This window comes from Battus philenor, unplaced genomic scaffold, assembly GCF_028537555.1.
Source record: "Battus philenor isolate CCGP_79_NKW_IND1 unplaced genomic scaffold, ilBatPhil1.0.hap1 SCAF_23, whole genome shotgun sequence".
In the NCBI taxonomy this organism is placed as follows: Eukaryota; Metazoa; Arthropoda; class Insecta; order Lepidoptera; family Papilionidae; genus Battus; species Battus philenor.
The window spans coordinates 4,329,704-4,357,025 of NW_027181686.1; the positions used below are offsets into that span (position 1 = coordinate 4,329,704).

The 27,322-nt window shown below is 33.8% G+C and overlaps 1 protein-coding gene across 2 annotated transcripts in view; it reads right to left on the reverse strand.

The window, feature by feature from the left end:
- Positions 1-27,322, reverse strand: part of Kdm2 (Lysine demethylase 2) — a 49,543-nt gene that overhangs the window by 13,265 nt on the left and 8,956 nt on the right. For both annotated transcript variants that reach the window (XM_068767302.1, XM_068767301.1), the window contains exons 3-8: positions 11,686-11,797; positions 3,455-3,619; positions 2,064-2,199; positions 1,138-1,265; positions 764-913; positions 98-274 (exon numbers count right to left, since the gene is read on the reverse strand). In XM_068767302.1, coding sequence (XP_068623403.1) covers positions 98-274; positions 764-913; positions 1,138-1,265; positions 2,064-2,199; positions 3,455-3,619; positions 11,686-11,797 — 868 coding nt within the window. The remainder of the gene's footprint in view (positions 1-97; positions 275-763; positions 914-1,137; positions 1,266-2,063; positions 2,200-3,454; positions 3,620-11,685; positions 11,798-27,322) is intronic.

The window sequence follows — 27,322 nt, forward strand, 5'->3', positions numbered from 1 at the left end:
GCAATGTTTTCCTAATAGACTCGGCAACAACGAATAATTAGCTACCTCTTTTTATCTGTCAATGATGTCAAGTTTAGTGATTAAAAAATGATTTAACCTTGAGGCCGTGTAACTCGTTCTGTGTGAGATGCACGTGTTCTTTGGGAGGGGAGAGTGGCGTCAGGAGTCCCCCCTCCAGCGCCAGGTGAGTCCTGCCCAGCAGGGCGTTCACGTAACGATCCAACACGTACCACAGCATTTCCGTGAAGAAAGGATACCGGAACTTCTGTGGCACCTGGAATTAACAAATTAAATATTTTTAATCTTATTAAACAGCTTAATCAAAACAAAAGAAATGTCCATTAGATAGTTAGAAACAGTTATATTTTATTTTCGCCATTTCAGCTGATTAACGCCCACTACAAGGTATAGGCCTCCACCAAAGATGTTCATGATGACTGGTTTTGCTGTCTGTATCCAGCAAATTCCCGCGATCTGTTTTGTTGTCAGTCCACCTAGCGGAGGGCCTACTCACGTCGCGTTTACAGGCTCAAAGTCGCCAGTCAAAGATCTTTTGGCAAAAAGTCGTAATTTTAATAAGCAAAGTGCCCCCGCTGTGCACTGACACTGCAGACGAGCAGTTTCTTGACCAACAACGACTAGGTTCTTCTGCGTATCTCCTCAAAATTTAATCAATAAATTTAAAAAAAATCAGTCATATACTTTACAACATTTTGTTCACAACTATAATTTCTTGCAAAAAGTCAGTTGCTCACTAATTTACCTTAGTAACATCTTCGACTTGTGCGATTTTCAATTGTTTCTCAATGCCAAACTGATGCAAGAAATTGCCGCCAAAAACAAGGGAATCACTCGGCGTGTACACCGCGTGTATCCATCCCGTGGGAATGAAAAATGTGTGCCCGGATTGCAACTGGAATTAAAATAAAAACTTTTGTAAATACAAAATGCTCATAATTTGTGTGTACATAAACATTTTTTAACTTTTCGAAGCTCATGTCGACTATTTTGTTTTCCATAAGTAGATATTTTTTTCAAACATGATTTATTTTGGATCCTATAACTTATAGCACATAGCAAACGAGCTAAGTGTAATCAAATATTAATTAGATAAAAATAATGTCTAGAATTACTCACATGAACACGAATACATTTTTCAACTGTATCTCCGAAGAATACGTCAGACTGTTTTCCGGAGAGAACCCACTTCTCGTACAATTGCAAATTTTTCTCGGTAGGAGGAATCAGCCAGAACACTTTTGCACCTGAATTGTGAATTATATAAGAATAAACTATATACTTTATAAAACTATTAACACCTTGCCAGAGCAATTTTTGAATATTTACCGTTCCGACCGCGTGGGGCGTGTATGACCCACACTTTAAAAATAAAAAAGTCGTTTAAGACGTATGCTTTTTACACTTTTTCAATACTGCATAGCTATAATTAGACGGAAAAAGTCATAAATTTTAATATGCATGACGTATGCGCATACGTGATGTGAAATTATCAATATTCGACCTTACAATTCATTTTTTAAGAATCCTTAGTTGTTCAATGAGAATGGCCCTGATGATGAAATGACCTGAACAGAAAGTGCAGCAGGGCTCGTATACGCCCCACGTGGCATGGACTGTATTAAGGGGCCCATACATTCAAAACCTTTCATGATCCAAGTTATGCCTCACAGGAAAGAAACATTGTATTTTCGTTGACAAACTAAACAAACATTGATTTATTTTATTCAATATTGTTAAAACGTGAACTTTTTATCAAATTTTACGAATACTAACAGAAATCAACATCTTATCACGCAAAATTTGTACAACAACACGACAAAAAGGAAATCAGATGAAATAGGCAAATTTAAGTACAAAGGGCTTATTGCAAACGGCGATTTCTTACAGATAACCATTGGATGAAGTGATATTTAACTGACAGTCAAGAATTTAACACAAAAAGACTTAAAAATATAAGTACTTTTCTAATTTATACTATTACACTATATATAATAATAAATAGCAAGTTGAATATTACATATATATTTAAATACCCCTCTTACCTCTTAAAATGTGATACCAGACTGAAGTTCCTCCAAAATCAATATGAAAGTCAGTGTAGCAACCCTTCACGGACATTAGGCAATACTTCTGTACCTTCGGATACATCATGTCGTCCAGAGCGTTAGTGGACTCGGTCTGGAAATAGTGTTCTTATTAACTTATCTATACCTATTTTATTATCCCATTAGCTTATGTAACGTGTATACTTTATGTTAAGAATATTCACTGTAATATTGTTTATACTACAAGTTGACAAGACATATGGAATTTACACGTTGGTAAAGGAATGTTAATACCCATACACTGCAAAGCTTTACAGTGGAATGCGTAATTATTATAGTGCTACCTAAAGCGCTGTACCACGCTGTTAGGAAATCGCGGAGAGGTGATGATGGCTGAGGATAAGGAGAATGACCGCTGCTAACGCGAGAATTGCTGGCGAACTGTACGGCACGACCAATACCAATACTCTATTAGTTTTCCCGCAATCATACCCAAGGCACGGTACAGTGATTTCGGTAGCACTTTAATTACAGTATCCTTATAATCCAACACAGTTTGCGATCTATTTTGCTTGGTAGGCGATGTGTGTTGGAATAGTACACAAAGTTTGTAAAATTTTACAAGAGACAACCGGTACATTCCAAAAAAATTAGCACTATTCGCGTCCCAACTTGTGAAAACCACCAAAACTCTCACTTTGATAGCCCATCATGTACAAACTTTTTGTACAAACGAGTGATTTACAATTATATCTCTACTGCAAGAATTTTTACATTATTCATTGGTGTATCAATATCTATCTTATCGTATCTTCAGGTAGTATTAATGTTGCCAAGCAATTGCTTAAGGTTTTACATTGTTCATCCCTTTAAGACTGTTACACCTTTAACCAATCATCTTGTATAAATGGAAAACAACTTTTGTTATTTACCCCTTTTACAATTTTTGTAATTTATTTTAGTATATTTTTCACAAAGAAAGAATCAAAATGATCTGTTAATCGAGTGTTAAATGAACAATTATCACATGGTGAATGTTGAAATGGTCCATGTCCATGGTCGTTTCAAGTTTGTACTGTGTTGTAACATTTTGCCGGAAATGTTCGGTGCGTATTTTTGATTCGTAACCAACAAGCACTTTATTCGTTCGATTTCATGTTGTCTTTAAAACCCCATGATAATGGGTGTTTTCATTAATTTTTCAAACGATCGCCCACTGCAAGGCATAGGCCTGCCACAAAGATTGCTCCAATCCTGCGCTGCTCGCATTCAATAATTTCCACCACGTGAAGATCCTACCTGGTTCTTCTGTGCGCTCAAGCAAATCAAATCAACATTTAACTATAACAGACTCCTCCAACGTATTGCTTGTACTGCCCACTACTAACCTGTTGATCCTTCAAGTGCCGCGGCCACACGGTGTCTACCCAGTCGATGAGGCGCACAATCCTGGGCGCCTGCACATAATTCTCCAGGCGCGTATGCGAGAACTCCAAAGAGATCACGTTCAGAAGACGTTCCTTGTTAGCGTCATCGTAATATCGTTGCCAATCCTACGAACAAATAAAAAAAACGTTTAATTATTTTAACTTGCATTTATATTACATGTTTTAAATTTTAATCTGTGAGATGATAACACTGCTAGATAAGCTTATAGAACAGTTATAGATGTAAAGGCTTTAAAGATTTGAATGGGAAAAACGTATGAAACATTTTAATCATTTGCTTTCAATTAACGACAAGGTACACCCACGTAAAAATCAATGATTTCAGAAATAATAAATTACGCAATGATATCATGGTAAGAACAAGTGTTTTCAAAATTACGAATACTATATATTAAAATTAATTATTGTCTACTATCTGTCCCTACAGAATTTTTACTGCCAGAAGTTATTGACGTGTTGCATTTATATAGATAACAAATAATGCGACGTATTTCAAAGTGGATCGTAAATAGCTGTAAAAGCTCTAAAGTTACAAAAATCTATATATTCAATCCTTTAAAGCTTTTACGCCTATACCCAAATCACTTAAATCAACCACTGGTAAAAGTATTTAAAGGTTAAAGTATTACACTACATGTAAAATCAGCATTAATTACGTTGTATTTCACTAACAATGGTCACATTGCTCACTCAGTGAAAGACAAAACTTGTCTGTATATATGTGGAGTAACACTAACTTATTTATAATTATAATAATTTCATTAAAATTGGCGTATATCATAATTATTTAAATATATACCGATTTCAACGTGTTTAAAATATTATATAGTAAATTTAAAAGTTCTTTAAAACTAAAACTTTGAAAATTCTTTAAAACATTTCAATGTAAAGGATAATAAAGTTTTAAAATTTATCGCTGTGTGATATTAAAGAGATTGTTAAAGCGACCAAAAATAAAGCCGTCGAAGTTTTGTGGGTTCATCTGAAACTATCGTAACTTTTGAGTTTGAATACAATCATGGACGAACTAAAGTTGATCAGTTTCTACCTAATTATGCTTTCCTGGCATTGTTTTGCGTAAAATACAAATTAAAAATATATATTTTAGTCATTCACACACACTTTTAAATTTTAATTATTTTAACATTATAAAAATATCAGTGTATGTAATCTGTGACTATGCCACCATTGGCTCGGGATGCTAATCCGCTGAAAGAAGATCCGACAAGAAACTAAACATTTGCTCTTTTTAAACGAATTTCGACAAAATTTCTCTCTACTCCTTATAAGTCGACACACCAATTTCTACAAATTTCGAATAACTAAAATCTCTTGAATACTATAATGAGATTTTTTTTAATAATATACTTTAAATTTAATATTTAAAAGTCATATATAGACGATTTAAGATATCTCTCATTGTAAATAATTCTAAGGAAATAATATGAATAGATGAATATTACGTATTGTGTCGTGTCGGTCGGTTGTGTAGAACCACTCGAAAGCTAAAATACGTTAACACTACGGCTTTTAACGACAAAACAATTGGAACAGCCGGTATCACAAGCCCTCTGATCTCATTTGTAATAGCACTAGCGATAACCCATCGATATGCCCGCTATACTAAAAGTTTCTTTGCGTTGACACTACTAAACATGGAAGCTAAGGGATAAAGGCTTGCAAAGGGTAAGTTTTCAAACACAAAAATAAGACTTCAAGTAGACTAGGTTTGACAAAGACACTTCACATTAGAGAAAGCTTATTTAAGAGTAGACATCTTGGAGTACTATGTAAGTCCAACTTACATAGTACTACAGGCGCGCAAGGAGAATTAATGTATAGTTTTATAATTTCAATCGTACATTATAATTTCAATCGGACAATAAATAGAATCGTAATATTATCAATTTAAGACTATTTATATCAAAAGTCCTAATTTTACGATACTTACATTCATAAAATGATAATCAATCTTTTTGTATTGATAAAGTCACAGCGACATATCATATCACGACATTAAAAATGCTTATCCTATTAATCTATTTGCGAGGCATATATCTAGTAATGGTTATCCTATCCCATCAAAAATGTTAAAAATTAAGACACTAATTTAGTAAGGCGTTAATAGTCGGTTGCCTGTTTTTCGCACATACAAAAACATAATTTGGTATTTATAGGAAATAAATTATTGTGAGTCAATAGAGATCTTGATTTTAGCCATAGGCTTCTATAGATTTCAAATTGGATCGGCGACTTGAATCCCGGGGTCTTCCAACATCCTAGCCAGGCCGTCCGTCATATTGTGAGTAGACTTCCAAAACCATTCCAGTGGCCATCTGTTCTGCACGCTAAGTGGCTTGTGTGTATGTAATTATTGTAAATAGTCACCATCATGGAACTTTGATTGTAAGGAAAGAATCTCAATATTCTGCTATCGGAGTATCCTAACCCACAAAGCATAGGAGAAAGTAAATTGAATAATCAGCGAGGTAATTAAAAAGGTTAATCCTGTTTTAAAAAAAAAAGTCCAAACAAAATTGTTAATATCCTTCATCAATGTGTAAGATTTCCCAAAATAAGAAAAAAATATATAAATCGGACGGAACAAGTTCCGTTTACTACAATATAAGCACTAATTACAGGATTGGCAATTCGCCATACTTTGTTACGCTTGTATTTACGTTCAAGTTTTATTAATAGAAAATTACTATTTTCAATATTTATTTAATAACTTCAGAAAACTTGCCGTAAAATTAATTCATAAGAGAATATAAATATAAGAAGACTATTTAAAAGTGTTTACAAATATACCATATCCTATTTTCGTATAATTAATGTTTTTTTTTAATAAATTACATAAATTGGTACTATTAAAATTATGGCATATAAAATTGTGGGTGTGGCAAGGTTTGTTGGGCGTGCATATGATACTGCGTAATTACTTTAGAAATGTGCACAAACACATATACAGCGTATTTAACTCTAAAATTAACAACACTGCGTATGTTTAGGCATCTGTAATTTAAAAGATTCTTGCTCCGTTGTAAGACATTTAATAATTGTTAAGTAAATTACTCTGAAATATGTTCATTATTTTTTCGGTTGGATAGCGATAGATTAATAACTTCTGGTAGTACAAAGTCTGCAAAAGTAGTCAAAAGATAGTAAACAACAATCAATTATAAAATAGAATGTACAAAATTTTGAAAACGCCTTTTTATACAATGTCACTATTGAGATTTCTGATAGTATTTATTTTGTGACGGGTTGTACCAGGAATTATTCGAAACTCAGTGACGGTGTACATTTAACCCTTTAAAGCTTTTTGACCTATAACCAATCAACGTACACCTTACATAAGAATATCTGACGTTCACGTACGCAAAAGATGTTAATTAAAGATGAAAATAAAATGAAGCTTCAAATAACATAAAAGTAGTATTGTTAGCAGTGTGATAAAGTTCTGTTGTAAAACGATACGAAAAGGCAGCTACAATGCGAACACAATAACGATAGCGTCTGTCCCTACGACAGAGCATGAAAATCCCGCTTTAAAAGCAGCGAATGGTGTACGTGGGTGTATGGGCGCTCGCCAACTGAACGCAGCGGTGCCGGCAACCTTCCGCCGCAAATGTTTGCGCAGATGTTGGCACACAGTTTTGCGCAAACGCGTGAAGTAAGCTCCGTGTCGCGAAGTGCCACCGCAAAGCGGCAAACGACAGTGTTCCGTTGGCATAGCCAGACGTCACACAGCCGGTTCGCAGATCGGGAGCGAATTTTACAAACCTCGATGCGGTCTACGAATTACTTAGCACCCATAATGCATAATAAATATACTATATTATACTTCATAGAATTCATTACTGATCTATTCTATGTCGATAAACCCGATTAAAACAACATATTTATTTTGAAGACTTTAATAGACCGTTTATTTTCGTCTTAAAAGTATGCAACTCAAGCTGAATTAGTGCAATAAACCAGGCAAGCATTTCTTTCCGTTACAAAAAACAGTATCTCGCACTTGCTTGATATAATTTCATAGAATGTTAAACAAAGAAACGTGGTCAATATACAAACACACATAAACAAGCCCTGCGACATTGATCAAGTTATAGTGTATTCTGGATAAAAACAAAACAGTAATTCACATTGTTCACTGATTGCCACATGCCTACAAAAGAGCTTTTCACGAACTTTGAAATATGGCACAGACCTCCCACGGCGTCGTCACTCCTTTAAATACATTGTTACAAACGCAACGCTGCACTACACTAATAAAAATTATTGATAAGTTTAAATGGATTAATAGAAAAAAATAATGTTATATTGCTCATACCTGTATTAAAATAATATTACACCAGCAATTTGTAAGTAAAAAGTTTTATAAACAAATAATTTTAAAGAATTTTATAAACTAAGGAATCAATGAGAAAACTAGCGGTGTTATGTAAAGGATAATTGTAAAGCTTTTGCTTCGCATCTGTCAGCTTTAAAACTTTTACACCCATTTTCAACCATCCTATATAAAGTGGCCACTCTGAAATATATTACACTAATTTATTTTTTCTATTGGAATGCGATAGGCCAATAAGTTTTATCGGTACAAAGTCCGCTGAGAAAGATAGTAAACAATAATTATTTTAAAATGTGTAAATCTTTATTTCGAAAAGGCTTTTTCTTGTTATATAAACAGTAAATTGTTTATTTTTTCTGAAACCATTGATTTTTGTTAATACGGTAAATAACAGTGAATGAGGTGTACATTCACCTCTTTAAGGTTTTTACACATATAACTAAAAGAATAAAAGCATGTTTTTAAAGTAAAGGTTGCGCCGGACAGACATTCACACTTACGCAATTAAAAATAAATCAAGTAAGACACTAGCGGAGGATGATTTGTTGTACCTTTTGACTTAAAACATTATTTCAAATTGATAAGAATTTAGTCAATGAATGTTAGTCTTTGATACCATATGCCTTTTTAGGCCCCTTCCGTGGGAACCCCTCGTACCCCCCTATTTATTGTGGACTTTATTTAACACTTTTTCGCGCTCTTCTATTGCTCCTGCTATGATCTGTCAATCCTTTATTTCCTTTCTTCCTGCAATTCTTCTTTCTTTCCCTTTTATATCCATTTTTCCTTTTATTCGATACCATTCTTTCTTCTCCTCATACCTTAACTATTACAATTTCTTTGTTTTTATTCTGTATCACAATATTGATCTATTCTCGGTATACATTTTTATATGTATTATTTTATTTACTTGCCTATTTTTACAATTTTATTCACAATTTTTTTTGTTTTAGCTCATTTTTAGGAACGTTAGTTTTGCTTCCTAGTCTTTGATTAGCGAGGCCATAGAGTACTCGCTAACCTTTCTGCCTAACCGGCATTCGGGGTCGACCCGGAGTCCTTCGAATGCGGGACAGTGGGCTACCAGATGGATCACAGACTGGACCACGCCCGGTTCACAGAAGCACGAGGGGTCCTCCTTGAGCTTAAACCGGTGAAGGTACTCGGAGAACCCTCTACCACAAGCCTTAGTTTTTCTTAATAAAAACAACCTCGCTTTGGATAGAAAATGTTTAGATTATTTCTAAATTTTTTATAATTAGACTAACAGTAAAATATCTTGAAACGTTCACAGAATGCCTATATATATATACACATGTGTGTGTGTTATTTTTCCTCTCTTTAATTTCTCTCATACTGTCGTAAATTGTTGAAGAGCATAGTACAGTGTTTTCGAAAATAGAATTCAAATTCAAAATATCTTCATTTAAGTAGTAATCTACCATCGGCTCGGAAAGCTGATCTGCTAAGGCCAGAAGCTCAACAGTTGCGCTTATCAATGAAATTTAACAACTTTGATGAGTAAATTAAACCAAGGACGACGCATTTTGTTTAACGAAAAACTCCTGAATCCTATAAACATTTATTTAACAATGAACTGTCAATTTTAGATTTAAAAAGAAATCAAAGGTATAAGACATCTTGTCGAACTTTATTTCATATTAGTGTACACTCAGACCAATGAAGAATTTGTTAACTTTTTAAGATCAAATTTAGATGTTACGAGCCTTTATTTTTATCTCTTGTATTTATCAAGACAGAGTTTTGCTAAAATATCTTGTTCATCGAGCTCAATGCGGGATAGTTCAATGTTATTATATACATGCAACCCTACCGTGTAACAGGAAGGTTAGATAATATACACGGTAATTAGCGGAAACTTTGAATGCAATCTGCCGTGAGCCTATAAAAGCTTGCAAGTTTAATATTAAAACGTTTTACTTTGTATATTCTGCCACATGACGTATATATTCCTTCTACAAAACCACAACTAAAATAGTTTTAAAATCGCTACCTACCACAATGCAAACAATGAAGCTATTTTACAAATAAATATCTATCTACATCCCTGATGATTGTTTATGAGTATAAAAGCTTTTAAAAGGAGAATGTAAACCTCATTATTCAACTTTAAAGCTTTCTCAGCTTGTCATCGTAAACACTATCAGGCAATTTGAAGCGACTTGGCGAGATTGACGCTTTTAATCATCTGTTAACAGATACAAATTAATTAATACAGATTAAATAGATTGTTGTTGGAAGACGGTGGTTGCATGCCGCTTCCAACTGGATCCATTGGAAATCTGTGAAGGAGGTTTATGTGCAGCATTGTACATTCTGCAGCTAAATGATGAAGTAGTCTGTCCACGTTGTTTTTATATTCAGGAAGAGAAAACTTAATTCATATACACATTTTTAGGAAACCTCCTAATTATGTAACATTTTGGTGTTAGAGCCAAAGTGAAGTCTATTCGTCGCAGAGGTCATTGAACTAATTCGTTGTTCCGTTCAAATGTTTTGAAAGCGCTTATTATATTAAGAGACCGCGGTACTTTTAATTGCATGAGTGTTAATGTTTGTATCAATGTATTCTAGGTAGAAAATGAACACGGATGAAAACAAAGTCTGCAAAAAGGTATAAATAACATATTTAAGTCACAAGTTGTTAAGTTAGAAGTGGGCATGGTGGAGTAACCACAACACCGATTTTTAGGGGGCGGCCGCCCGCTATCTAACCGCAAACAGCGTGGGCGAACCGAGGTTGAAGGATCCATCCTTGGCTCCCCTGTGGTCCACGCTGCCGTCCCAAGCCGCATATACACAGCTCCAATTGGGTAAAGTGGTTTACTACATGCGAACGTCATGCAACTGGAATTCTTCTATCCAGCTTCTGTCTTATTTTTAAGTTCACGGACTCCCGCTCCGTGAACTCAGTTCCGATGAAGCTGTAAAAGCCCCCAGTCTAACAGCATCAACTTCAACCGAAACCAAACTTAGTGTAGTAAAAGAACAGACGGTGTACTCAGTTTTGGGTACGTCTTTATTTTATAAGAATATGAAGTGTCGAGAAAAAGAGTATCCATCTATTGGATAACCAAGCAAAGAGGCCTGTCCATTACAAGACAATAACTATCGTAGTTTAGAAATTACCCCGTCTTCCGTAACGTCTAACACCTAGCATTGAAGTCAGGAGTGTAAATCATATTTTATTAAAAAATAAGAAATTTACGAGCCGCGGTGGTACCGATTAGTATCCCCTAACCGTAGTTGCCATAAGAGCCGGCTAAAGGAGAAATATAAATATTCTCAAACAATGGACAGCAGCATCTCCCGAACACATGCAAAGCGTAGCGAGAATTGGCATGTAGCCCCTTATATGAGAAAGGAATAAAAATATTTAATTTTGCGTCAGATTTCGTTGCCATGATACAAAATCGTATCTCATAATTGACCAATGACATTACAAGCTAAGCCGCCCTACGAGAACACAATAATGACCTCGCATTATAACTTACTGCGTACCAATTTGAAAAATTAATTATTATTCATAGATTTGAGTGTTGTTACACTTTTATTTGTGAAAATTACTGTTTACTAGTTGTTATTTATAACTTCACCGAGATTTAAGGTGCCAAAATATTAATGGCGCTAGACTAAATCTGTTTACAGAGACTAAGCTCGAGGGATGTATAATAGGGAAGCCGTTAAACTCTTAGCTCATTTACACGTATGCTCGAAGGACGAATTGATATAAAAATAGGGATTTTAAATACTAAATCTTTGTAGTTCAGTAGCTGTGAAGCGTGGTACTTACCTTCATTGTCATCTCAATATTCTTCTGCGTGTTGACGTCCATCACGTCGAGCAGCCGTCGTGAACCGACGCACATACGCACGTCGTTCACCGTGAAGTTACTCGTGGGCACCCTGCAAATTGCATCCATTTATTATATACTTTTATGACGCAAACCTTACTTAGCCTGATATCTATTTAAACGGAATCATCTTATAAGGTGTATAAAAATGTATTGCATGTTCACAAAAATTAACAATTTTCCCAGAAACTGTGACATAAACAATATACCAGATAACATATACCAGAAGCAAAAACAAATTATTTGTACTTAAATATGTTAGTAGCTAAGAGTTAGCAGTAAATCTTTCTATGAGCAATGTACACGCTTTTACAATATAGAGAAAACGCACATAAAGCTTCCATTGCTATATTTAAAAAAAATCGTCACAGAAACTTTTTGTGCTAAGGGTTACTATACTGTAAATGACTTCATAGAAGATAACACAGTTTGGAAATAATCCGTTCGTCTCTGGGCTTATATCAATGTTAATTAAATTAAGTAAATTTGAATTATTTAAAAAAAACAGTACTGCCGAGTTTCTTTCGCCTGTTCTTCTTACGTCTGTGGCATTTTATACAAACAGGTGATAGACTCAACTCGATAACAAGAGATGTAATCCGTTATATGTTGATAAAGAATTGTTTAATTTGAATTTGAGTGGAACATTCGAATTCGAACAAGCAATAAAGTTTAAATAAAATCGCTATCTATTAATTAACACGTTGAACGCCGTGTGATAATTCCAGTATTTTCGTAAAGGCCTCGCGGCTCGCCGGTGACCCATCTATCATTGAACCATTTAAGCCGTGGGGGTCGACCGTAAGCTAATATAGTTCATCGGAAACATTGTCTACAAGCCACATATGTTAAATGTCGTAGTCTTTATTTCGTCTGTTAAGCTATCAATAAAAGTTTTTTGAGCGTGATATATATAATTAGTAATATGGTATATCCATGCAGCAACTATAAACTGGTTATAGCCCTCCACGGGGGCAGGGGGGGCGTTTCATCGCCCTCGCGCCGTCTGCAACAGCAACACATCGCCGCATGTTTTGTGTGAGACGCGTAACAGGTCTAAGTGCCAATGATAGGGAATAATTGAGCTTAGTCTTTTTAGCGACGCATTACCATAGCAACCGCGAATGGCAATCTCATTAGTGAACGTACTTTATCTTTGTTGTCAAACCAATATCTACTGCGTGCAAACAGTACAACATATAGATATCGCATTGAAACAGTTTCATTTTTAATTTAAAAATGCACATACTTCATTAAGGACTCCCTTTTACTATGCAAGCCTTAAAATTACATAGACTTTTTACGTAACAGACTTCGTAAAGCCTAAAATAATTGGCCTGTCGCAATGCAATAGAAAAGTGAAAAACAAAACGTTAATTTTTAATAGTAAACAACGATTATTTAAAAAATAAGTGATTTTTAAGAACACTGCACGACTTTAATTTAATACTTTTTATTATACACGTTAAAACATGTATACATAGTTGCATAACAGTAAAGACTAAGTACAATGGGCGATTTTACAACACGAGCCAATTTTTTTTTTCAAATAACCATAGTTAATTTATAGGAGAACAAGTATCGGGTAGTTAACCTGTACTATAAAAAACATTCAAATATACATACACATACATAACAATATACATACAAATATACTTATACATACATACATTTATTCTCATAGACTTATAATAAATATATTATATTACAAATACAATAAAAATATAAACATTAAATTAATTTACGTCGCACTTGCGTCAGAGAGAGTAAAGTAACAAAAAAGAAAAAAGCTGAATTAATGAGCAAGTAATCAATGGTCGAGTAAATATTAATTTCTTAAGTAATTAAGTAAAAAACGCGAACAGCGGTAGCCCAACGGTAGATGACAGTCTTGCGATCGTAGGTCGCGATTTCGATTCTCGAGACAGTCTTTTATAATTCACACTTTGTCCATTAATTATATAGGCTTGCCATTGCGCGCAGTAACAAGTTTGCAGAGGATGGGCCGATTAGCGTCCTCTGCATAACAAAATAATACAATGCGACCCCAACTCGCCTTCCAAACGTAGCGATTACGATATGTCCCGCCTTAGATATCTTTGGGAGAGGCCTATTCCTTGCAGTGGGCGTCTATGGGCTGAAACGACGGCAACAGATTATGGTTTTATGATTTACATGTAGATATCCATGTAATATGTTCATCTATTTATATTTTTTTACTTTTTATACGCGTTGAATCATTTTCATTGATCGCTCGTATATGAGATGATATTTTCAAATTTATTGTTCATAATTTTGATTATTTACTTACTACCACGCCTTGTTTTAACCCTTATAGGGACAAGTGTATCAATTTACTATTATGGTCGCAATTTTCCTATTTTTTCTCTTTTCATAAAAACTTCCTCGTGATAAGAAATTTATATACAAAAAAATAGTCGCCTTCATTGACTTTCGAGCATACCAAATTCGGCGATGAATATTAATTTATATAGAAGCTGGATATGATTAGTAAATTAGTTATTAGTCAAAATATTAAAATCTAAAACTACAAATAACACAACACAGTTTGCCAATGATGTGATGTAAAAGTATACTAAAGGTATTCTGCGAAGGAGGATTGTAGAAATATTTAAAACTATAAGTTAATTACGTATTTAAATCAAGTATAGTGTGGTTGTCACAGGTGTAAAAGCTGTAAAAGAGTGAATGTGTAAATCATTCGCAGTCAATTAACGTATGCTACACTCTTTCCAAAGTCAATGGTTTCAGAAACGATAAATAACTTAATGATAATATAGTAAAAAGGTTTTGAAAATTCAATATACGGCTTGTTGAAATGTGTTATTGTTTACGGTTTATTCTTCCCCTATAGACTTTCTAATACCAGGAGTTAATGCCAATAGAGTTTCAGAGTGAATACTTTACACGGGTGATTCTTAGGTGCAAAACTGTTGAAGCTTTTTACATAAAAACCACATACCATATAGCCGTGTACGTTAGTTTGACAAGGCGATTAGATACAAAACCAATAAATAGTTCGCTTTAATAAAACAGTTTATATATCCCAAACCAAGTGCGGTGAGGTTGCGGCGCTATTGACAAAGTGATTTATGTAAGCTATCGCTGCTTATCCTTTACACGGACGCTTTAACCCACGGAGGGATAATAAACTTGATGGCTGTCCTTTTAACCTATTACGTCCTAAAACTAGGATAAAATTTTCGGGTGAGACAGATGTAAATTTTTTCGTTTAATCTGTTCAAATAAATAATGATGTTATGTCAGTTTATAGACTATTATTTTGGGTTGTTTATGTGTTAATTTTTACTAAATTAAATAATTGGTCTTAAGAAATACGACAAAAATAAAAATATAACAATAATATTTCTTTAATCGCCCATTGAGGACGCTTCATAATAACCAAGCACAAGGACGACAGGGGTGTCTGTTGACTGTGAGGTTAAATTTAATTGAATCATTAATACTACATCACACAGTAACAAAACGTAAGCGTTAAATTCATCATCATCATTTTCGCCAGAGGCCATTTGTTATTGGTCAGAAGAAGCGACCTGCGTCCAGCGTCTATCGACCTTAACTAGATAGTCTGCCCACCTCGCGAATTGACATCAAATGATGCGCTTGCCAGTCCATTGTCTCCGCTTCACAACCTGAAGGCCTCAACGCCATCAGTCCTACGCGCTACTTCAGCCTGCCTATCTACTAGGCTATGTCACTTATTTTCGTTCGACTACGGATGTTCTCATTCCTGATTGGATATCGTAGAGAAAACCCGGACATAGCCTTCTTCATAGTTCGTTGAATGACTGAAAGCTTGCAATATGAGGCCCAGAGTGAGAGGCCATGTTTCATTGCCATCACTTACGTACATATTAATCGTAGACTATTTGTCTTAAGGCACTTTTGGCAAGGGATATTGGAAGAGAACATGTTTCGAAGTTTCCACACGCACCCATCCGAGTATGACTTACTTATTTTGTTAGATTATCGAACTAAATATTAATATACTTTTGATAAATTTATAGATATTTTTCATTTTCCTATCAAAATAAGGTTACTCACAAAATATACAATAAAACTAAAACTGGTTAGGGTCATTGCACGTAAAACAGATTCATAAAAACAATGCAATCCTATTGTATTTACCCGAGCATGTTCCCACTGTTGGAACAAAGTCGTACTTAGAAGTACCCACCATACTGAATTTTCAAAAGAAAATAAATAAAATATTACAACTCATTTAATAATATATTTTTCGTAAACAAATATGTAAAACACTATCATAATTAATAACGTTTAAATTACGATACAGTGTACCATAAAACTGAGATTTAAGTAAGGAACTTCACTAAATGAACCTACCATAAAGCCCTTTTGTTTAATTTTTTTTTATTTACCTTTTACCCTTTACCTTGACATTATATTTTCAAGTGACTAACAAAAGACTGTACAGGTGTAGGGTTATAGATGTAAAAGCTTTAAAGGGTGTAGGGCATTTGTTCTCAATTATTGTATGATACCTCCTATCCAAAGTTAATATTTACAAAAATAACAAATAACGTTAAATAATTGTCTGACCTTGCTGATTTTGTACTGCTGGGATAATTATGTAACATATCTCAAAGTGATCTCACCCCCTTTAAAGCTTTTACACCTATAGCCAATCATCTCATGTATACTAAATACATATTATAGGCGATATTTTCTTACTGAATTGCTTACTGATTAAATAACAAAGAACTAAATATATCACGTGGCTAAAAAAAAAGATTTGTTTCTAGAAAGTATAAACAGCTTCATTCGGTTTAGTTATTTGTTATTACTATGCATAATTAAGCACCAAGCCGCTCTGAAAACGAGTGGAATTTTACGGCCTCCCTCGCCCTCTCTCCGATTTGTCCCGTCAGTGGAAAAATCTTTAATTCTCTCGTTATAATACAGCAAGCGGGGAGTCCCGACATGCGACCAAAAAGCCAATGAAATTCATCGTTTGATGTAACGCAAGCGTGGCGCGGCGACTCAGTTCACGAGTGTGAACTGTCTTTATGCGGGATAATATCGAGAAAATAATTCACAAGCGCGATCAACTAATGGGTAAAACTTTTGATCATCGGAAAATCAAAACCGAAAGCTAGTGATGATTTCACAATAGCCGAAGCAATGTAACCGCCGACTGCGCGAATAGCTTTCAAAAAAGGATCACTATCCTAAGTAACGAGAAATAAATATATATAGATAGATAGAATGCGATATCGACTAATGAAAACTTGCTACTAATGATTCCAATAACGTGCGCGAACAGAAATCTCCTGCACCCTAAATGCGACTTCTATCGACGTATGTTTATGTACAAGAAAGCAGAGCAACCCATAAGATCTGACAAAAAAGACGAATCACAAAATAAAAAAAGGAATACCAGCTACCTAAATCATCACTCGAAACAATAATGTATTTGAATACACTTCAAGACTAAAGTTTACGATCAATTGGTTTTACCAGTGGATAGTTTGCGGCAGTGAAACGTGGTTTCCTCACAGGCCTCGTTAACAAGTTCAGTCTCAATGTACCATGGATAAGGCTATGCTCTAAATCTCACTAAGAAATCGAATCTTAAATGTGGAGATACGTAGACGAAACGAAAGTAAGTTGAAGTGACGGCAGGCAAATAGCGCGCAGGAGAAATGGTCACTGGGGCTTACTGGGGCTTTCTGGTACTGTCTTAGATTTTAGTGACTGACAAATACCATAGACTGATAAACGCAACGTACAACGTCCATCCACAAGGTGGACAAATTTCCTAGTTAAGCTTGTCAGGATACGCTGGACGCAGGCCTCTTTCATTATTTATATATCCGCGTGTACTAAATACATCTCTATCTCCGTTTACTTTTTAACAACCTGATGATTCATACGTATTGTGTTAATATTTAGCAAACAAAGTGAATCGGGGGTTATCTCATACGTTATAATACACTTAAACATTAACGAATACTAACTTTTATCCCATATCTCATGCAATTTACAAGTAGATTATAAATCTATTTTCGTAATAATGAATTTCCTCAAACCTACGCACAACCTCCCACTCGTTCTGACGGGGTAACCTTTCCCCTCTTTTATATTGAATAAATCTGTTTTGTTTAATAATAGTTAACACGGGCGATTTGAGGAACTTGTATTGTTCCACGTGTTACAAATTGAATATTATAGGGTAGACACGTAATAACACCAGATTGTTGCTGACTAATTATCCAGAGTAATAAAGACTGACAGCATGAAGTCTAAGTTGTTTCAAGACGTTATTACGCTGAGAGTCAAATAAAAAGATTTTTTTTTAAATTGTAGTGTATGAAAATTGTGTTTTGTTGTACTAAAATCGTGGTTAATCGAAATTGTGTTTTATTCAAATGGTATTGATTTAAAAGTGTGTTGTAATGAACAAAATTATACTGATATCGGCAAAGCTGACATAGTACAGTCTTTCAAAAATACTATCTCAGAATGATTTTTTTCCCAAACATAATTTCTAGGACAAGGAAACCTTTCTCTTCGCCCAATAATTTGTGTAATTATGTTTAAACATTGAAGACTTTGAAAACTTTAAACCTATTATTTTTAAAACTATTTCATAAACAATCACATAATGTTCAAAGGCTTGCTGAAGCTTAATCAACGATGGCGGTCGCGTTTAAACAAAAAGCTCAAATCAAAATTATTATTCGGGCAATGTTTCACCTATCAGGAGGTAACATATTTCAAAGAGAAAATACGAACCGTAGAGCACTATCCATGTGCGGACGGATGGTTTGTTTATGAGCAGCGGTAATATTATACGTGGCGATTCAGAGATGTGAAAGTTTTAAATCAGTGAATTATAAGTCATTTGCTGTTAATTAACATATGGTACATCCTCTCCAAAAAATAATTATTTTAGAAACAATAATAAAACAGGAAAAAGCGTTATAAAGAATTCGTCCTTGCGGACTGTATTGCTAAAATTTATTGGCCTGTCGCATTTCAGTCGAAAAAACAAATATTCGAAAAATATTTCAATGTATGAACTTTATACACGGTAATAGGAAATAGGTGTAAACGCTTAAAAAACCTTTTTTTCACAAACGAGCTCACCTCGATTCGTCCCTAACCACCTGAATTTACCCTTTTTACACCTTTGAACTTCTACACCTATAAATATTCACCCTGTAGAATTCATAAAAAATACGGTATTAGGAATAGAACCTGGGTGACAAGATCGAGGCTACCAGTAATTTTCTAGATTATTTTAAATATACAGCGAATTAGACAACCACTTATTAAACCTTACAGTTAAATAAATTTTGTTAATTTAAATAAAATACTATTTAAATGCGATGATAACTAGAAATGGAGAAGCAATCATAAAGTATAGATACAGTGACACACAATTCATTAGTTATGCGGCAATAATCATTCAAACATCAACATTAGGATCCGAATAGAAACATTGGTTGTGTAATGGCCGCGTTATTAAACTTGCGGAAGTTTCTATGGCCTCTGCAATCCCTTAATTTAGAAATGGTAAAAGTAAATAACGTTTTTCGCAAACACTGATGTGAAATTCTATTGAGCAATCAAATGTGCAATACAAGTATATTTTATTGAAAGCAATCGAAGAAAAAACAAACATTCAAATATTAATTATAAAACCACAGATGAATAGTATAAGTGAGCAATGCGATATTAAAATAATAATAAAAACTGTATACCGTTTCAGGATCATGTTATAGTGCCTAACATACACGTTTTAACAACTTTGTATTTTTCGGTAATCAATTAATTAAATATAACACAATAACATCATTATTTCAGTCGAAAGACAGCCATAGCTAATCATAGACTTCCCCTACAGATTTCTAATAGCACCGGTTGGAGGCGGCTTGGATACGTCATCCAACGGTCTTAACAAAATAGTCCATCCTTGAAGGTGGACGTCCTATACTGCACTTGCCGGTCTATGGTCTCCACTCCAGAAAGTACCTGCTCATTGCCACTTCAACTTGCCAATCCACTGGGCTATGTCGGATGTTATCATACCCTTGTTCGCCTATGGATCTCCTCTGTCCTGACGCATTCTCGTAGAGAAATTTTAAGCCTAGCCACGTGTGCTTGCCAACGAGGCTAATATGAAAAAACGAAGTTTCACTGCCGTAAGTGATGACTTACCGGTGATGATCGGTAACACACATTAGTCATAGATTTTTACTTTTGTCTTAAAACCTTGAGGAATAATGGACACAAGATTTTAAAATGTTACATTATAAAATATCATTTAATAAATAAAATCAAACACAAATTTAACAGAATTACAACAAATAAACATTTAAAATATCATATCGCATCTTACACTTTTGAGAGTAATAGAAACTTAAAATATTTATAAAACACATAAAAACGAAAATAAAAATTAGATTAACATACACATAATACATGCATATTTACAACAATTATTTAACTTGACATTTATATAAAACAAAATATTTATGTTAATTATTTAAAGTATGAAATAAAAATATAATGCCCCAAATAGTAAAAGATTACTTAGTAAAAAAACTGTACAACTATTGATATATACGATAAATTAAAAAAAATATAATAAACAAATATCGTATCTTGAATCATAATAATAAATATATCTTCACCTTACAGTTGTGAAGTGTACAAAATAGTAAACTTTTGTAAGTGCCTGGTTTACTGTGAGTTGTCAGTCAAGGAAATAATCATGCTGAAATAAGTTTACTTTTTTTCTTTCTATTGGACTGCGACAGGACAATGACTTGAGAGTACGAAATCTTAAACAAAATTCAATTAAAATCTTTGTGTTGCAATAACTATGATTTTTTGTTATAAGATATACTTAATGTCCTCACAATGTTGGTGGCAATATCATGTAACCACTACTGTTCTTACAAGAAGGACCTAACTTCACAAAATCTGAGTTTAAATTGCATTCTGTCAGGTAAGAGAGCGAAATGGAACAAGTGATTGCACTCGTTATTATTGCTAAACGAATAAATATATCTACCCTTACACGTAGACTGTCTTGCTTACAATAATACGTTCGTCTGCAGAATAAACAGCGTACAAACGAAAAACATTCTTATCACGCGTAACACAAGATGCTTTATCGTATTTACGTTAAAAGTTGTTGATGTCGATGTAAATTGAACGCAGTGTGACTCAAAGGTACGTTAGCTATCGATAATACGAGTCAAGACGAGGCTCGGCGGGAGAGGATCGATTAGTTACTTACATTTCTGGACTATAACGCTTATTGAAACATTTTCTTTTTAATTATTGTTATGCTTATACTGATTGATTATTGGGATAAAAACTTAAAACAGGGGTGAATGTATAATTCATTTACTGTTAATTAATGTATGGTACACTCTATCCAAAAATCAAAGGTATGCAATATAATAAATAACCATTATAAGGTAGATAATATAATCAGAAAAGGCATTTTCAAAATTCGGATCACTGCATATTAAAATTTGTTATCGTTTACTATCAATTTCGGCTGGCTTTTTACTGCTAGAACTTATTGACTTATCGCATTAAAGTAGAAAAAATAAATTAATGTAACTTATTTCATAGTTTTCACCTTATACAGGGCGATTGGAAAAAGGTGTAAAAGCTTTCTGCTGAGTAATAATGAGCTACACGTTCCACAACCAAAACTTATAGAGCTGTATATGTGTGCATGTCAGACTTGTTTACATTGTCGTGTAAACACTTATTTGATTGAAATTTTCATTAAAATAAACCGGACCTATATTTTTCGCAATCTTAATGTCATTTCAAGCATAGAACGTCCACAGCTGGACCCTGCCTCCATTATAGATTTCCAACAGGGCCGGTTAGAAGCGGCCTGCAGCCAGCAACATGTGTGCGCGGTTAGGATGTATAGATGTAGAAGGTTACGACGCATTTTACAGTTTCGTCTGAAAATGAATCGCCCAACTGAAGTGGTTCTGGTACCTGATTATATATTGACGAACATTTGACAAACATAATTGGCCTTTAGACAATATTGAAGTGACATTATGAAGATATTTTATAGATAATGATTAATATTTCTTTCGTGCACAATGATATGTCAATATCATTTCATTAATAACATTCCTTTGTATGAAATACCCATATTGAATTAAATAAACTTCAGTCATTTATTATACAAACATAAGCTACCCTAGCCTTTTTACACATTTTTAATTAAAGAGGTTTGCGACTGGCAGTAATGACAATAATGTCACTACGGTAATGTGCCACTCGACCAATATTATGTTCGGACACGATATAGATATACATATATACTGTGTGATTGGGGATGAATGTATAGCTCCTTTGTCCGCAAAAACTTTAAAAATTTTATATCTATTTTCAATCGTCCTGTGTATAGTAGTTACAATATTTAATTTAATTGGAATACGATAGACCAATAACTTATGGCTTTACTAAGTCTGCACTGGTACGGTTTACAGATAAGCATCATTATTTTAATATGTAATAATTTAAATTTTGAAAATGCTTTTATCATTACTTTATTTATTTCTGAAAACATTGATTTTTAGACAGGATATACGACTGTAATAATTATTTAAATGCATAAGAGGAATAAATCCACACCTTAAAAGCTATTACACCTATAGCCAATTACTCTATTGTTTAAAAAAAAAAACAATATTTAACAATTACAACGCCAATTTTTAAGTTAATTATTTCTATAACAAAGCGTATAACAATATGCAATACGCGAAAGCTTCAACTGAAGTAAAGCTATGCAGGGCAAAAGGTAACAACATGTACACAGATATTGATCCCATGACTGAGCAAACATCAAACGTTGTACAATCCCCACTATACGTCGGTAGTAAACCATAAAGTATAATTGTGAACTGGGAGTATTTAAATAGATATAAAGGCTTTTTAGACACTGAAACGTGAAAGAGAGATATCGACAACAATAGATATGAAATATAAGTTAGTGTTTAAAACATCTCACAATCAATACTAAATAAATATATCTTCTCGTACAATATTCATAAGTACCTAAAGGAGGTCGATAACCAATGTGTGTTTACTACTCGTATAATGCCTTTTGGTACTAAAATGTGGTTTCTCACGGGCTTCATCGTCGCTTCTCAAGCCTTGGAGAGGGCTATGACTCGAGATTTCTATGCAATATCGAATCAGGAATAAGGAGATCCAAACAAAAGTAACCACCTTAACCCAGGGGAATTAAGCAGCGCTGGGAGCCTTAAGGTTCTGGAGCGGAGACCATGGACCGGCAGGGTGGTCCGTATCTACTACTAAAGTCGGCACTTGTCGTTGTGATAGGGTCTATCTCCTTGCAAACAGTTGCCGATGCGAGTGAACAGTGATGAAACTATTATAAAGGCAAATCAAATAAAGAAAATAAGTCAAACACGTTAAAATAAATACCACGGATCTATTCGTAGCTTAAAAGCGTTACATATATGGTAATTCTTGCAATCTATACATTGTGATTTTTAACATGTCAAAAATTATTCTGGCTAAGTTTTATACTTGTTAGGGATTAGTTCGCAAAAGTTGTTTTTTTTTTTTTCAAGAAAACCCCTTAACAGCGTTTGCGCGCGAAATTTCGTAAAATACGTTCTTAGCCGACCCCCTACTTGGCGCACGGATTATTCTAACCAAATTTTAGATCTTTAACGATTGTAGTTCCAGTGATATTATGATGAGTCAATATGTACAGCTGTAATATCTTTAATAAATGAGCTTATACTTATACAATACATATTACATCAAAATTATGTTAAGATTTCACTTAATATTCATTCGACTAGGATTACCCGTTCACGCGTTGTTGTGTTATGCATTTAGTTAAAAATCTCAACAAAAACGCAGTTTTGATACATCAATTATAAAGTAAGATAAAGTATTTTTAAAAACCTCTTTTTCTTCGAGTACAGATAGACAAAACATCATTTTTATATGATAGTAATACTCTTCCTAATCAACTTCCATTTGGAGTGCTAAATGTGTTTCGAATGACTGCCTTACTGATTAGTTGCCTACACAAATCCGAAGCTGCTAATGCCAAGGGCCAGCGAAATAGTCCGTAAAAAAAGTCTTTTTTTTAAACACTGACGACATATATTTAATCTGATTTTAAAAATATACTTTTGTGACGTTTACAAATTGGAAAAGAAAGATACTAAAGGAAAACTAACTTAAGTTTGCAAACTACATCGTTTGTAGCGCTAAATGATGACTTGATACTCCGAAAAAACAGAACACATCTCATTAAGCCTCTGAAAAAATAATCTGCAATATTTATGAGCTCTCCCTAGCTTTGTTTCAGCAATACGCGGCGTAAAAATACCAGGAAACATTTTTATTTCACGTGTGTTTGTTAAGAAATTGAAATTAACTTTATTGCTCATCACAGCTCCGTTAATATAAATACTGTAAAGCTACTTTTTTCCCCCCTTCAACTTGTTGTAATCCGAAATACAGTAGTGATATTTTCAGGAGAAACTACATTAAATTGCACCAGAATTTGTACTCTCTCAAAGTACTCTTAATTAAAACAATGAACAAATATATGAACGTTGTTCTTGCTGCAGTTAATTGAGAGCCTTTTTCAAAATTATTTTTTACAACTTCGTTTTAAAAGTATATACAAAAATAGTATTACTTATTTTAAAGTAATTCTCTTTCAGCTGTAGTTACAAAAGTCGTACAATTAATTCAATAAAGTGTTTGTGACACAAGTTATGACCTGACTAGGTACATATAACATAGGATCAACTCATTTGCATACTCGTTGTACGTGCAAGCGGCCGAAAACAGAAAAGGCACATCGTGAATAACGATCAACGAAACAAGTCCGAGTTTAAAAGCAATAAAAGATAAACAAAAACAAAAGATCTAAATAAAACTTCAGGAGAGCTCGGAAAGCCGGCACCTTAATCTTGTAATTGGGGCATAGTGTCAAAGTAAAACAATGGCCGGTCCCTTATCACCAATATAACGCCCGAAATTGTACGTACAAACTACTTCGAGAATTTTAAATACGCGCAATTTAATGCATCGGTTATTTTAAAATTGATGGTGCTTTTCCTTCCTATCTATCCCCACAGACGATAATATATAAATTAGTTTAAAATATATAACCGAACAATTCTTTTTGATATTTTTTTAATTGATGAATAACATTTTAAAAGTATTATGTGTGTGTATGTATATATATAAACTTTTCCAGACTCAAACAAGTCCAAAAACACAAAAAACATTAATATTAGTCCAGTCGTTCTTGAGTAATAAACCGTGTAACTAAAGCTACAATACTTTGTATTCAGTATATAATGTCTTTAGATGTAACGTATACAGATAAACAATTCTTAAGCAAAACAACAACGTAACAGTTGTTGTTTCTCCTGAAATGATTTATTTCTATCAAATTTCATGAGTTTTCAATGAATTCTATATCCATAAACATCTGCAGAAGTATTCTCTGCACACAGAAATGTATAATTCATAAATCGACATGCATGTTGGCGCAACGTACGTGGCAGTTTGTCTGATCCCTAAAAGCTGCCTGCATAATCTAGTCTTTTTGAGACAAAAACAAAAGCAATATCATATCGAGGACGCTGAGCTAAAACTTTGATATACATATATGTAACGTATTTTTGTATTACACTAAATTTTGCCTCCAAAAAATTTATGTACAATAAATGAAACAGTTTAAATACTTCGCATTAGAAATTTGCTTTATTGTTATTCCTGTCCATATATCAGATATTCTTGCCCTGTGATGTAGAAATTGTTAAGATTAATGAATTGTTTTCTTGATATTAAGCTTTCGTTTATTTATAAATGGCAAACTTTACGTAACAAATTGAAAATTAACATCAAGAAAATAAACTACAATCCATCAAAAAGTAATAACTAAGTGATCTAAAAAGAAATACCATCAAAACACCTACAATGGATAGTGTATTTGTTCCTTTTGGCTTTATAGTACGTCCACACAAACAAAGTTTCAAAATTAACTTATTTTACAAACATAATTTAGCCGTCAAAAATATGTACTAGAACTACATAAATGTAATTAACCATGTGTAGTAATATATTAAATAATTTATCATTTTAATTTGGTTTTTAAAAGAAATAAAATGGTAAAGAGCGCTTATAGAGAATATTTCAGAGGAAATTTAACAGCATAGTAAAATAAATTACAGTTCACGAACCACTCTGTTCCCGCAAACCCATTTCGACGAAGCTGTAACAGCCCCGCAAGGCTATCAGCGCCGACTTCAACAGAAAAGAGAGTAAAAGAAAATATTTGAATAACGTAAATTAACGTATGTAGGGTTTAACCGATTATTAGGCGGTTAAACGTTTCGTTTTACGACAATTAATCGTGAAATTAAGTGCATGTGTAATATCAGACAATGACACTAAAGCCATGCGAAAGGCTCTGACCTTATATCTTTAATGGGAAACCGGAAAACTGTAACGCTGACGGCAGAAATAAGTCTGCTACCCACCCCGACGACCTCATGGAAAAGTGACCAGTAATAAATGCAAATACGAAGTCTGTAATCATTAAACATATAATTAAAACTATCGTGTTACTTCCGTTGACAGCTAGAGATTTTTATATGAGATATAAGGCATAGTGTAAACATATGCACTATGTATATGTAAATCATTTTGCTACAGGCTGTGCACTCATATATCACACACGTATAGTAAGCGAGTAATGCGATATCCATTAACCTAACGCCATCATGAGCTTAACAAAGCATACTATATTGTTTTATTCACAACGTAATGTCAAATATCATCATCCTTTTTAGCATAGAACGTTCACTATTGGACGCAAGCCTATTCTTTAGATATCCAATATTGGCAATAGGCCTGCATCTAGCATCTTTTTGACGACCTTAACAAGGCTGTCTGTTCACCTTGTGGGTGGACATTCTTCACTGCCCTTGCCAACCCGTGACCCGCGTTTTGCGGGCTATAAAAGAAAAAATAAAAAATCAAATAAAAACATTCACTCATCTAGTCGATAAAGCGAAACGACGAAAAATATTTCCTGAGTTGTTTATTATTCGAAAATATTATTTTTAAATAAAACAGCCACAAAAGCTTTTATGACATTGCATTATATATGTCCTACAAAGCCTCGATTTAGTCAGACTACTTTTAAATATCAATCCGACTAGTGCGTTTATAAGTTAACTAATAAAAAAAAATAAAATTGTTTGAAATTATAATATACAAAATGATTTACATTAAAAAATAATGTTTGATTGCGTAAATAAATTAAACTGAAAGCGATTAGAACATAGTTATTATTGTACATTGCTGAGAGAACTCTGTCGAAGGTTACTTCAAACTTTTCAATAAATTATTTCCATCGTTTCTTTGTAATTCATTTATAGCTTTATTTGAGGTTGAATTTATAGCGTTATTCGCAGGCGAACAATCAACGTGTATATGGGTATTTAGTCTT